The sequence below is a fragment of the Accipiter gentilis genome, chromosome 14, assembly GCF_929443795.1.
Source record: "Accipiter gentilis chromosome 14, bAccGen1.1, whole genome shotgun sequence".
NCBI lineage: Eukaryota > Metazoa > Chordata > Aves > Accipitriformes > Accipitridae > Astur > Astur gentilis.
In genome coordinates this window covers 3426274-3441145 of record NC_064893.1, presented here as the reverse complement: position 1 = coordinate 3441145, position 14872 = coordinate 3426274, and the positions used below count along the sequence as shown (strand labels likewise).

General features: G+C 39.4%; 1 protein-coding gene across 3 annotated transcripts in view; it reads left to right on the top strand.

Annotated features, from left to right (window-relative positions):
• The first annotated feature begins 1449 nt into the window (after nucleotides 1-1449).
• The window catches only part of VPS41 (VPS41 subunit of HOPS complex), a 115837-nt gene continuing 102414 nt past the window's right edge, over nucleotides 1450-14872 (top strand). For 2 of the 3 annotated variants that reach the window (XM_049816475.1, XM_049816473.1), the window contains exons 1-2: nucleotides 1919-2266; nucleotides 5505-5543. In XM_049816475.1, coding sequence (XP_049672432.1) covers nucleotides 2240-2266; nucleotides 5505-5543 — 66 coding nt within the window. In that variant the 5' untranslated portion in view covers nucleotides 1919-2239. Of the gene's footprint in view, nucleotides 1503-1918; nucleotides 2267-5504; nucleotides 5544-14872 lie in introns of those variants that run through there. The other variant, XM_049816474.1, reaches the window with a different exon arrangement.

Genomic DNA, 14872 nt, shown 5'->3' with positions numbered 1-14872 from the left:
TGTTGACCTTTTCAGTGGTCCTTCGCCCCCTTCCAGTTGGAATTCATCTTTTTTGCAACAAAGGTGACTTGAAATTTACTGTTATATCCAGATGAGGTCTTAACAATATATTGTACAATGGCAGCCAAACATCTCCTTCTCTATAGGTATCTCTTGGCTTATATGGCCAGGACGACATTTACACACTCCTTTGCCATGGTACCCTGGTGGTCCATAGACATCTGGTAACAGACCAAAAAAGGAGGTTTTCTGATGTCATTTGCAAATGAAATACATTAATGATAGTTATATTAATATGTTCTTGTACTGACGGTGTTAACTTTGGTAGCTCTCTCTCACCCCAGTGTCAACATCTCAGTGTGATTTTAAAGGACAGCTCTGTCTCTTCTCAGTCAAAATTCCGGCAGTTAGTTTCTAAAGGTATGGCAACGATATACATGATTTTCATATCCAAGGTAATACTCTCTGCAATTAACTTTAACCATATGGCCTTATGGTCTTCCAGTATAATATTCGAAGATTTCTCTTTCATTGCCAAAGTTGACCTGCACATTTTTAAATTCTTGGCTTTGATCCCAAGGGTAGAGACTGGGTACATTAACACTGTAGCTCCACTTTAGATTTGGAATAGGTCCAATGGCAAAACCCAAGTGATAAAAAGTACTGCCTATTGCTTTATAGCTTTGGTTTTATTTTTAACATATAAAGAAAGTAATTTGGGTGCAAGCAAGGCGTTCAAGTCTTGGTTTAAAGTTGTAAAAGAGAAAATGCAACAGCTCCTATAATTGTAGAAAGATATTTAGGCTTTCTAAAACCCTTCTCCAGACACTAAAGCACGTGGGCAATTTCAATACTGACAAATTAAGTAAGAAGTACAGAGAGAACAGAGGCCGCTACACATCTCACCTGAGGATCTAATGGAAACTGGAGCTGTGCTCCACCAAGTGCAGCTCAGATGAGCCCCAGTAAACGGGCCTTGTCCTGGAGAACTGGCAGTCCAGTGCGCAACATGTCGGCGGACACAGATACGCTGCAAGTGGCTCTCAGCTTCAGCTACACCCAAACCCTCGCTAACCAGAGGCCATCTCCTCATTCACCACGGTGGCTGCCTTCAGTCTCATCACAGCTGGGTGTACAAAGGTCTCCCCAAGGGAATCGAAGGAATTCAGCTTAAAAAGCTTCTCACTTGCAGCTAAGGAGGGCAGAAGGAAAACCTGACTGGGATGTGTCGTTCCTGTTGGGCCCAGCCTTGCCTCTGCCCTTGGTGTAGGTTGTAAGGCAATGGCACCATACCCACAGCTAGGCAAGAGCCACTCCCACCTCCCAAAATAATCAACCACAACAACAACAACAAAGAAGAAAAAAAAGCACGGGGGGGGGGGGGGGGAGGGGGAACCACGCACACCCGAAACTACATTTCCCAGGGTGCCTCCACACTCGCCGGCTTCCTGCCCCTCACATGATAGCTCCCTGGCCGCGCCATGGCGGAAGCCGAGGAGAAGGTAGAGGCCGTGAGGGCACTGTCCCGCCGGAGGGGGCGAGGAGCGTGGCGGGGAGCGGGGCGGCCCTGGGGAGCAGAGGGGCGAAGGGACAGCGCGTGTGTGAGGGGATAGAGGGCGTCAGCCAGCCCGGCGGGGGCTGCGAGGGCCGGCGGCGGGACGGGAGCGGCGGCGGCGGCGGCGGCTGGAGCCTCGCTGCGCCGGGGCGGAGGAGAGAAGATGGAGGCGGCGGTGGGAGGCCTCCTCTCCCCCGCCGCGCTGCGCAGATGGGGCTGCCCGAGGCTGCCTGTGGGGTTTTGTCTAAAAAACCTGATAGACGGGCGGGGGAGGCGGCGCGAGCCCTGACGGCTCCGCTTTTTGGGTAACACCCGATGCAGAAACCGGGAGCTGGGTGGGGGGGTTTAGAAATACAGCTGGTACCGCTGTAGAGCCGGGATTAAAGAGCTGAAGGGTCCGTCTGAAATGACTGAGAAGCTATCGTTTACCAAGCGGCACAAGGGCCATGAGCAAGTTCATCTCAACAGGGGAGTTTTCTCCTGGGACAAAATTTGAGGAGTTTGGTGCTTGTGACCCGTGCTTCTCTGAAGTGGGTGTCCTCCTAAAGCTCCCCCTGCCTAGACTGCTCTTTCCTGAGGAAGAAAAATAAAGTAAAAGCAAGAAGTGAAGTTCTCGGTCCTTCCAGATACTTTCTGAATGTTTCTTTGCTGAGCCAGGATTTTGAGGCACAGCTAAGCTGTTCGATGCTTGTCTGTCTTGAATGCCTAAAGGTGGGAGAGTCTTAGAATTACTTCAAGGGAATTGGGCTTAATTGCACATTGGCACCTGGTTTCCACTTTCCCTGCTATCAGGGGTTTTGTTGGGAGGGGTTGGCCTCTTTGGGGGAGGCTTTATCCCCTGGTTTGCTGAATTTTTAACTGTGGCAGCATTTGAAAAGGTTCTCAGGGTAAAACCAACTCTGAACAAGTATTTTTGTTTAATAATAGATTAAAACAGCCTGTGTTTTGTTATCTTTGGAGTGTGGTAGGAAAGTTACCTTACTCATTTCTGTTTATTTCCTGCAGGGAGCATGCCTGCCCTTGTTGAGGGATGTGTATGTTGGGTGTGTAGGTTTCTTTGAAACCCAAGTTTCACGGTTTTCCCCTGCCAGCAGCTTTAAGTAATGGGCCTAAACATACAGTGGATAGCATCTGATGTTTGTAAAGGCAGGGAAGGGAAAACCCTATATCCATCATATTGGAAGACCAGCTTAAGAATTTATTGAGAAGTTATGTTGGATCTGCTAAGTGGGAGATTATAATGGTGAGAGATTGTGGTTTCCTCATCCGTGTTCCCTTTATCCATTCTTAGGCTGTTTGAGCAACAGCATTTGCCAGCTGGCTGAAGTGTACTGCTGATTTTCCCCTAGAGTCTAAGACCTACCAATGACAGCTATTCCTACATGATTTGGGATTCTGGTCATCTACAAAGCCCTGTGAGTGATTTCCTTCTCACAGTTACAAGGCTACTAAAAAGTAGAAGTGGGAGATAATCCTCTCCCCTCATGCATTTGGAGGGAGGGGAGAGGAACCTAACAAAACCCCAGGGCAGTCATAACTGCAGTTTACTCTTCCAGTTTGCCTGCGCAGGTGGGAGAAATCAGGCAAAAAACTTTTCATAGTAAGTTGCTAGCAGAGTTAGTAGGTAAGCGTCAATTCTAAGCACCTTCAGCTAGGTTCTTGTCAGAGAACACAAATACAGTTTCTGCATTTCTTTCCCAAGCCAAGACTCCCTCTGAATTTTTGCATGTTATTTTCTGCAGTAAAACATAAAGACCATGAAGCATTTTCCTGAACTTGTATGCTGTTTATGAAATTTAGCAGCTGCAGTTGCAGTGGCTTGTGAATACATTAGGAATACCATTTTACATATCCTAAATCAAAACAGATTGATTATTTGAATCAAATTCCAGTGTGCCCTGATTTTGTAGGCCAGTATTTTCCAAGGCTGCCTTCGCACATAACAACTTGCAACTCAGTTTAATCTTTATTAAGTGACTCAGGTGGATGTAAAGGATCAGCTGCTGTAACAGCAAGTGGGCTGTTACTCCACCCTGCATGTGTGTGAGTCTGCGTGGTGTTAGACAGCAAACTCATCCTGAAAATTATCGTCACTGGCTTTCCCTACATTTATGTTCTGAATAGCCAAAGCAATTAGAAGCGGGGGGTGGGGGGGTGGGTGGGGTGTGGAATGTAAGTGGTGTAGCTGCACTAGAAAGTCTCATGTGTACCAACAAAAATGTCACTTGCTGTAATTGCTTATTTTGTTTGGCAGAAGAGATTTTATTTTTTTTAAAAAAGAATTATCCTGTTGTTACAAACTATATGAATTGTATCAAAATGGTAGTGCCAATAGTTTTGATTTATTAAGGAGTTGAGTAGGCAACTCTTGGTATTCAGGAGAGAAAGGCAGGTGTTTTTACAAGGAATCTGGTGATATTTTGCATTGGACTTTGTGTGTTGCTCCAGCTTGTCCAGTAGGCTGTCAGTGTTAAACCACAATATTTTAGTTCTGTCCTCATTTGGGTATTGTTAAGTAGACTTTAAGATGCACAAAGGTTATATGCAACAAAATTTTTATTTCCTGAAAGGTAACTGCATCTTGTGAGTAGAGACTATGAGACTGATGGACAAATAGTTTTACTTGCAAAGTCAAACCTAATCTTGAAAGGGTGCCAGGATTTTACTCCCTCTTCATCTTCCCTTGATGCCCATGTTCTTTCTCCTTGCAATTTCCCAACTCATATCATACCCTTCTATGGTATGTGTGTTTTAGAGGTGGACCTGGCTGTAGTGAGTAAAGTGGAGGAAACAGATGGCAGTAATCATGGTAACACTTTGCACTGAGTTTTGACGAGCAAGTAGAAATGCTGCTTTTCTTCTTCCCCATCTGTCACAATGGTCATTATGGTCAGTAAAGGTGAACCTCCACTAATGCAAAGGAGGAATTTGCTTTTTGCCTAGAGGTCACAATCAGTGCATTTTATGAACACAAAATAAATAAGTGTGATAAACTAAAAATTACACTGGTTGTCAGTGCATTAAATTTTCTTCTCTTTCCATTTCTCTTTAAATTGTTGGTAACTGTCTCTTTTTTTGCCTTCTCTGGTGAAATTCTATATCTATTTATCTTACTGTCCAAATACTACTTCATAAGATTTGAAATGCTGCCTTCTCTCTTGCTTGTTCTTTGTTTATATCATATTTCGTTGTTAAAATGCTTACATTCACTGTCAGCGTATTAGTTGTAATCTTTTATTGCTATTGATAACTATAAATACGTTAAGTAAATCTTCATTTTGCTGACCTCTTTGAGGAGGCATTGCATCAGCAGATTTTCTCAGTGGACAGGTGAGAGATTAGCAGGAGTTTACTTACAAAATTTTTTTTTGTAGGACAGTAAGAATCATTGTCTTGCCAGAGAGAGATGTTTTAAAGGTACAGTTGCTTCAAAGGCAAGAGAAAGCCACGTGGCTTGCATTGACGGAGAATGGGAAGGAGTGTCATTAAATGCTGGATTTCTATGGAAAATAGTTTGAAATTATTTAAGTTTAAAATAAGCCTATTAACAGCTGGATAGTTGAATACCAAAGCTAGTTTGTGGATGACATGAGAATGCTATTCTGCCTTGCAAGTCAAGACATGGGCAGTTGCTTTGCAAAACTTGTTACTACTTCTGGAAGGAGGGAAGCTCTCACAGGGACAGATTCTCAGGTGATCCAATCACGCTCTTTTAGGGTAACTGATGATAGTATCACAGTCGATCGGTGCCACTGAGTGTCAGTGTGGCACTAGATTGCAAGTGCAAGCACAAATTGGGTGTCAATGGAAAGGATGGAAACTGAAGTTTGAGTTGCTTCCGCTTTGTCTTCTGTTTCTTAATAAAGGTTTAAAAAGTACTTTAAAAAGGGAAATACTGCTCAGTTATATACTTAGCTAATTTCCCCATTGTTCTTTGTGTTATTTTCAGGAAACCAGATCTAATGAGGAATCAACAGATGAATCTGAGGTAAGCCTGCTTAAAATGCTTCACCCTTTAATGTGTGTCAGTGCTGGTTCTTTGTCAGTATGGAGGGAAAAATACTACCTTGCTGGTTGTTTTTAGAAGTTTTGCTGGTACTATGTAGCAAGGAATGGTAATCTGGTCTTAAACTATTAAAAAGGAGCTGTGATTTGCTATTAGAAGCTTATTTATATTAAAAAAACCCAGAATTGCCCCATTATAGTAAAATAAATTCTGTTGAGAGGCAAATTTAAGTGCATGCACTTCTGTTTTGATCAAATAAAAATTTAATGGTCTGTATAATTATATATACAGTAATACTACATTCAGGTAATTACTATGTTATTTTAATAGCTTCACTTCATATTCTAGTTTTAATCATGTTCTGTAGAGTCTCTGTTCTTGAGATGACATTTTGTCAAAAATAGTCTCATGTTTTGGAGAGGTCGGCCTACCCTGCTGTAGGTGCTGGAAAAAGTGGGCTGGGGGTAAAGAGAGCAAGGGAGCTACAGAGGGTTCAACAATTTGTCCCCAAACAGCAGTGCAGTAACCCCAAACCTGCCATCACTGAAGGAACCATGGGAGATCTGGAAAGAGATAATTGACTTCACCGTGGTCTAGGGTGGCTACAAGAAGGCAGAAATAAGAGTGGTTGAGCAGCTTCAGTTGTGGGCACCAGGAAGAACAGATGACACAGAGCAGGGTATTACCTTAATGGAGTGTTTTCACCCGTAATGTATCTAAGTGAAAGTGGCTCCTAGGATTCCAAAACTTTAATGGACTTGCTGTTAGGAAGATTTTCCGTTCTTCACCTAGGGACAAATCTTCATGGTTGGGATCTGGGTTTAAACACTAAGCAGGCAGAAGTCCTAATTTCCAGGACAGTGGGTACTGCAGAGACTGCAGTGGTAGATTCTGAAAAAATCTTTTCACAGGCGATGGTGGCTTTGTTTCTTGTGGGATAATTTTTGTCCCCTCTGCCTTTGATGAATGGCTGTCTGCAGTGGCACTGCAGGGCATTTCTGGTGAGAAAGCAAGGATTTCTTTGGCCATTTAACATTGCTGTGTGGAACAGCTGCCTGGACCAGACTTTTTTTGCCCAATGTAAAATGGTTTCATTCTGGTTGTTGCTTTGTGATGTGAAGTGTGCATAGGCGATGACTAGGCAAAGACTCGGTATTTAGTAGAATAATTAGTAGTAGTAGAATTTAGTAGTAATCCTGTCAAGGGTTGACATTCACAGGATGGTGAACACAAATACCTACCTGCTAAGGTGTTTTTTTTTCTTTAAAGCCTACTGCAAGCGAGAACTTGTTTTAGTGGCCTTTTTAATGGCCTTTCAACATTTTAGCCTGTAGTGAATAAGTATTTACAGCAGAATTAATCATAAATGGGTTGCCAGATTGTTGGGGTTTTATTTGTTTTTACCTTAAGTAAAAACAGGCATCATGCAGCTTTCACAAAATTGACAGTCATAAAATTTCAGCATGACCTCTGTTAACGTTGATGTCTATTTTTAATGTTAATTTCACATGTGTCGAGAAGTGAAAAGGAAACTTTCATATTGAGAACGTAGATGTTGGATCAAAAGGACAATCCAATTGTCATTCAAATGCCTGTGAAAATGTTTTTCATGAGTTGTCTTCATATAGCAAGTCTAATCTGTACTGTCTTGACACTACACAGGTAGCTGATGAAATGAAACTTTGAAACCATGTTTAGAAAGTACTTAAAGGAAGTAGTGAACAATTTTTACAGTCTTAGTGTTTACCTTACTTGTTAGAGTATTTCTAATGATCATTCAGATAGAAACCAAAAATAGTGGTAGGCTCACAAAGTCTAAATGTTGTCAGTGCTTGCTTATGTTACTTGAAGTATGGTCAGAGATAAGATTGACCTGATGGCTTCACTCTTAGCTGTTGTGATCATAAAATTGTATTATTTCTTTTGGGTGGCCCATAGTTTGAATAGTTAGGGATAGACTTTTATGGTGGCAGTACTAGAATCTGAGACCCTAATCCTTGCAGCCTGTGTCCAGTTTTACCCATTGAAAATAAAATATTTATGGCATGGAATTTGTAGACATCTTATCATCATAGTAATAAAGATTTTTGCATATACAATTGGTCTTGCACTCAATTTAATTTCTTCCCATAAAATGGAAAGTTATTACTATTGGTTTCAGAGGGCACATGGCATATCCAAGCTATACTATAGAAGTCTTTTCTATTATGGAGGAACGCAATTTTTAAATTCCTGGTTTTGAGTAAACGATGTGCCTGTCTGAACTGGACATGTAAACAAAAATTTTCTGTATTTTTTACACTGCTGTGCCATTATCTTAGTGAAGGATCAAACATACAGTGCTTCTGTTTTGTGCAGCAGCTCTTCTAGTATCATTCCTTTAGTAGCTCATATTAAATAAGATGCTAATTCTAACTTGCTGCTTGCTTGGTTTGTTTTGAATGACAGGCTCTTTAACAAATGCCAGGGTGCTTATTCACACAGACTTGGTATTAGAGCTTTGTAATAGGCCTCAAATGTGGGAGTCTGCAAAAATGGACTGTCTTGAATGTACGTCAGCTAAAAGCCCTTCATTTTAAGTTTGGTTCCAACTCATGCTTCCTGGGAAATTGAGTTCCTAAGGCTGCTTAAGTGTTTAACAGTTTTCAGCTGTTTTGTCCTAGTTTCAACTGGGATAGAGTTAACTGTCTTCCCAGTAGCTGGTACAGTGCTATGTTTTGAGTTCAGTATGTGAAGAATATTGATAACGTGCTGATGTTTTCAGTTGTTGCTAAGTAGTGTTTAGTCTAAAGTCAAGGTTTTTTTAGCTTCTCATGCCCAGCCAGCGAGAAAGCTGGAGGGGCACAAGAAGTTGGCACAGGACATAGCCAGGGCACCTGACCCAAACTGGCCAACGGTGTATTCCATACCATGTGGCGTCCCATCTAGTTTAGGAACTGGGGAGTGGGGCGGCGGCAGATTGCCGCTCGGGGACTAGCTGGGTGTCAATCAGCAGGCGGTGAGCAGTTGCATTGTGTATTGCTTGTATATTCTAATACTTCTATTTTTACTATTGTCATTTTATTAGTGTTATCATTATCACTATCAGTGTCCTCTTTTCTGTTCTATTAAACCGTTCTTAACGCATGAGTTTTCTTTCTTTTCCCGATTTTCTCCCTCATCCCGCTAGGTGGGGGGGAAGTGAGTGAGTGGCTGAGTGGTGCTTAGTTGCTGACTGGGGGTTAAACCATGACATGTTTAAAAACAGAATGTGTAAAATTCAAAGGTGTTCATTAGCAGAGGTGGTGCATATGTTCAGATGTTAAACAGACCTTTCAGCATGGAGATAGTGGTAGTTACTTGTGTCAGCAGTTGTAGAAATGTAATAGATCTTTCCTAGTAAATACAGTACAACTTACACTTTTATTTCGTATCCTTATATACAATAGGGGGTATTATAAGCTTTTTCTTTTCCTATAGACAGACTGCTATATATTATACCACGTTATGATGGGGAAGCAGTATATCTAACACAGTCTTTTAATTCTCAAGAAAAAAACTATTTGGTTTGCTAAGTAATTCTACTGCAATCTTGAAGCTTAATTATTTTCTTTTTTGTATCTTATGGTTTTGGTTGTTTGGTTTTGCTTTTTAAGTTGTGCTTGTGAAGTATATTTGCTTTATTTCTACCAACCCTGTCTAATCATCACATTTGGGGCTAAGCCTGAGCAGGTTGGTTTGGCTGAAAAGTCCTAGTACAATGTGGTTTCATTGGCTTATTAAAATTTATTTTACAGCACCTGGAGCTACATGTTTGGACTGTCACATTTGATGAGATCTTAAAAATAGACAACAAAGTAATCTGACTTTTGGCTCTTTGTAAGCTGTGGAGGAAAAAAGTCTGCATAAATTATGTACAGCCTGAACCTGAATTTCTGTTTTCAAATTAATTTTCTTGCTTGCGATGTGTCTATTTCTGTAAAATCTTACTTTTCTCAGTTGAGCTGTTTTCTGTCAGGCAGATACTTACATTTTGCCAGCTAGTTAGCAAAAGATGATGCTACTAAATGTATAAATAAATAGTTAAGCTTTCTTCAGTAGGAGGGCAACGTGGTGGTGAGGTGAGATGCACAATGTTTTTTTTTCTGGCTTTTAAGTTGCTGCTGCTGCTTAGCTTGTAATTTTGTCTTTGAAAGTTTTGCTTTTAATGAGAGAATCCTGTTATATTACATAATGGACTGTTGTGGAGTGCTTTAAATAAATTTTTATTTTAATTTAGAACAAGTGACCTTTAATTTAAAACGAGGAATAATTAACGGAGTAGCGCACACAACAGCATGTATTGTGAAATGCAAAATGCACCTATGAATCACTTGCATTCTATGAAGAAAGGAACTGGTTTTGTATCTCTTAATTCAAAAGAAAGCTTATTAAAGAGCCAGCTTGAGTTTCCCTGAATGTCCATGCTGCTCTGCACTGTATTGCTATAGAGTGTGTTTATTTACAGTGTGTTATAGTTGCACAGTATGGCAGAGTCACCATTCATTATGTTACACTGTGAAATCTTGTGAGGTCAAGTGAATGCTATTTTTGTTTTCACTGTATATGTAGTGCACGAAACATTCCTACTGAGATTTAATTTGTACTGATAAAAGCATATATTGCACCCTGGAAAATTACTGGTCTGCATAAATTAATCATGGTTATTTCAGCTAACTTGCATGTAGCAGAAAAGTGTTTGGAACCATGCCTCAGTGTCCCAGGACCTACAGCTTCTGTCTCAACCTCAGACTACGTGTACAGGTTAATTATGGTCTGCCTCTTTCTTGCCTGCCTGCCACCCCCTGCCATCCCCCCCTTATAAAATGGAGCTATAGTTTCCTACCTCTGAGAAGTAAAGAGAGGGTTTCAAACCCTATTTGTGAATGTGAGGTACTTGTAAAATTAAAGTAATGATATATCAAAAAACAGAACCTTCCTACCTGATGAGGGAATCAAAGCTAAGTTGTCATTCTGGAATTTGGTTAGCTGTTTGTTAAAATTTTCTGCTCCTTTCTAATTTACTGCTGGGGATATGAGAAGATTGCCCTGATCCAGGATGTATCTTCTTTACAAGGGGCACTTTTTCAAGAAAAAGTGTCACTGGAATCATAAAATGAATGCGAAGTCCCATGAAATATGATTATGGAAGGAGTTTCAGTGATTTTTTTTTTTTTTTTTTTTTTTTTTTTTTTTTGTGGGTGCTGCACTACAGGGTAAATTTTTGTTGTGTATTGTTGGCCTCCTAAAGGAAATCACCAAAAAAAAGGCAGGTGGGTGCAGTTGTAAATTGTCTGGAAAAAAGTTATTAAAAATAATAACTTTTTTTTAAAAAGTTGCATTAATATGTGCATTGCTGGTTTTTTTACCAGGTACCTGTGTGTGTTAGTCATCAGTGTTGCATATGTTTCCATTCTAGCACTTCCATTATTTTATCTCTTGGTCTTAATTTTTTTTGGCTGGTTTTCTGATCTTTGATCGCAGGAACCCTGTAAAAGGGATGTGTTTGTTAATTTAGTTTATTCTTTTAGTTATTTATACACTACATTAATAAGTTCTATGAGAGTTTGTAGAGAGGAAAGTATTGTAGAAATTCTTCATTAACCCAGTGCTGAAACAATTTCTGGTGGTTTAGAAATATCCCTCACTGAGACATTTCTACCACTGAAATTGATAGTGGTTTTGTCCTTTAAGGTTTTGAAAACCAATCAGAGCAGGAGCACAGTTAGTAAACATGTAAGCCTTAAAAAGAGGCAACTAAAAAGCCTTGATTTTTTTATTTTTTTTCCTCCTTTTCAGTGCACTCCAAATCTTAGTCTTGTTGGTTGGGTCTGGATTAGGTCAAAGCAATTAAATCATTTCAAGTAAATAAAGCGTCTGATAAAAAAGGCTCCTTGTCATACTCTGTTTCCATCAAAATGTTCTTTTAACATAGAGCGTGGAGCATTGGGCTGGAAGAGGTGAGCTCTTCTGTGGCTAGTAGCTTTTGAAGGGACATCACCATTGCAACAAAAAATGCATGGTTGAAAAGTACATTTGACTGGTGTACCTCAGTCCAACTTGCCTTTTTTTGATCTCCTGTCTGACCCTTGGCAAAGTACTTCTTTTCATCATGCCTCTTTTCCTTATTATTGAATAGCTGTACACTAGGTTGCCATTTTTCTCTTCCAGTTGTTTTAAAAATATAAAATGGGAGGAAAATGGTCAAAAAGCATATTCTCTTTCACATACCTGAGCAATCTGAAGAGAGGTTGCTTCCCCCCGCATGCCTTTAAGTGAAATTGGCCTTTTAAATGGGGAGAATGGAAGGAAAATAGATATAAATTCCAAATAGAAAGTTCTCCTCCTTATTAATGAGAAAATGTATCATGCAAATAATTTATCAATTTGAGTCAGTAGGATGAGCATAGTAAATTATTTATTGAAGTTTAAATGGAATCTTTTAATACATTAATTTGAAAAACAAGTTTGCAGTGACTAGTAACTAACATTATAATATACATCGTTAGAGGATTGACTTGCAGGAAAAATGGATTATTGCTATATTCTTCTAATATCTTGTGGTTTTGAGTGAAAATTAGATACCTCATTTAATGAGCTATTAATATTAACCAGAAGTGCCTGTTCTATCTGTGTGTTGTGGAATACATAAAAAGTAAAAATGCTGCTGTGCGTGCTACATAAATTAAATGCAATTGCAAAGCTTGTGTTAAGAAAGTATGCAGATGTGACTTTTCCAAAATACTAAATGTATTCATCTGGGTGGAATAACGCTCTGGCCTGAAAAAAGGAAAGTTGCAGGGAAATTCAGCTATTTACCATCTTGCTCTTCCACTGTGGTAAATGGGTGAACTTTAAAAACTGCTGTTCCCAAAACTGCACTGTAGGATTTTTGTATGCTGTTTCCAAAACTGCACTGTAGGGTTTTCATATGCAGTACATCACAAGGTGGCAACCAGGCTGCTCAAGTAGTGTTCACAGGGGAAACAAATGTTTGCCCAAGTTCCTTACTCAGCAAAAGGAAAATACAAGTAGAAATGTGTAGTTTCATTGAGATTTGAACTGCTTGGATTTTTCAGTGTTGGAATTGGATTTGGATGTGGAAGATAAAACAGCCTATCCTGTGCTGCCTTGGTACAGTGCACTTGATGGACTGATCCTGTGCTTTTGAACACTGAAGTGGATTTGAAACTTTTCAGGTGTTCTTTGCCACACACAAAACTACCAGTAAAATAAAACAAATTGATGGGAGTTGAAATGAAACCAAATTGTACCATATGGACTTCTTGCTACTCTTTTTTTTTTTTTTTTTAACATGCCATTTATGATGATTGCTCATGTGCAGTATGTCATCTCTGTGTTACTTCTGCTTCATGACTTAGCTAGTGCCCAGCTCCTTCAAACCTGGAGTGAATCTTCAATTCGTGTTCTGCAAATATAGTGTGATACTCTGTATACCACAACAGTTTTGTGAAGAAATAAAATGCTCTCTGCTTTGCCTTTCATCTGTGTGTCATTTTATACTGTGAATGGAGCCCATTTTGATACATATTCACAGGCAGCCGTATCATCTTAATTCCTTGCTCCTGCTGTATGTCTGCATTTTCCCAAAGAGGTCAAGGTATTAAATAAATCCCTGCAGAAAATGCATGGGGAGAACAGAAAACTGTTGTGTGAAATGTGACCATCCTAATCCATATTTACCAATTTTACAGCCAGGTACTGGGAAAGTATTGGTGATTTGCCTTGTGAGGAATCATAAAGGAACTGGATGGGCGGTTATTCACTTCACTTCCTTCACTGAGCTAACATTACTGTATTTCCACCATAGAATTGGGGGAAAATATTATAGCAGCATAAATCACAAATGTGTGTTCATGGCTTAGAAATTTCAGTCTTCGTGTGTTTTGTTGTCTTGTGTAGCAATAATTGCGGAAGAGAAACTAATTCTCCTACAGGTTGGACACTTGAATAGGTTTTTAGTATTTATTCCAAACGATTGTAACATTTATTCCAAACTATATTAATTCTCACAAAACTTATGTATATAGGGTTGAAAATACAGCAGCCTGTGCTCTTTTGCACTGTGTCATGCAAGTGTTCTACAAAACTTGAATAAATAATTGGGTCTTTTACAAAGAGAATGGTATGTCCTTCATGCCTGCCTCAGTAATTTGTTTGTGTCTTTGTTGAAATTGCTACCCAGGTGGTCACTTGAAAGCAGTAATTGTATAATATGCCTCTCTTTATAGGAAATTTTTTGGGGGATTTTTTTTTTCCCCAAAAAAATTTTGGCTAAGCAGGCTAATAAACAAGACTATTGATGTTTCTAGTTTTTATTCACTATTGCTCTGCTGGCTTTTGAACCAGTGACTTAAAGATGAAATGCTCTTTGCTATTCTTAAACCAACTAATTTATTTTTTTCTGGTTTGTTAAAATTTTCTTGTAGGAACAAACTTTTTAATATGAAAGTAACAGAGGAAAAGAGGTTTACACTCTCTCAATAAGTTTTAGTCTCCAGAGGGTCTGGTAAAGTGCTTAATATTTAAATTCAGCACAGTAAATAGAACAAGAACTTGCAATAAAATTGTGTTCCAATTTGTGCACAATCTAGCCAACTGGGCTTTTGAAGGTTAAAGGCTTTAGTCTGAGTTTTTCTTGGCATCCCTTTAGTGTTAGAGGTTTGTTTGTATTGAGAGAAACTGAGTCAGGATCCTAATCCTGAAAACAGCATAGGTAGTCCCTTTATCATTGAGACAGGAACCCAAGTCTGGAAACCGTATCCTGGGGATGAAGAAACAGTAGTGATGAAGCTGCATTTTGTAATAGTTATGTATTCTTCTACTATAATTCTCTTTGTTTGCTCTGTGTCACTTCTTTCTTCAACACAAGTGGATATATCTGCCAAAACAGCAGAGGACAGAGTGCTTTCTTCTGGTTTGCTTTTGGATTTGTTTCTTCTGTTTAAAAGAAGGCAGGGCAAGACCTAGAAATGGGCAGCAGGAAAGGTGTGGTGTTTGCATTATTTTAGAACATAGGAATCTTTTTCTAAAAAGCAAATACAGCTAGATCTATTTGAAGATCTTTAATACATGACTTTGAGGTTTTATCTTCTTAAGGACTGAATGGGCTTTTAAATTGCACTTTATGTGTTTCTTGAGTATATGAAGTAACAATCCACTACTGTTTTTGCAACAATGAAAACATAAATTTTGGCAAATCTTTGTATTGTGAATTTCCAGCTATTTTTATCAGAAATAATGATTCCTTAATTTATTTTTCAAAACCAGTG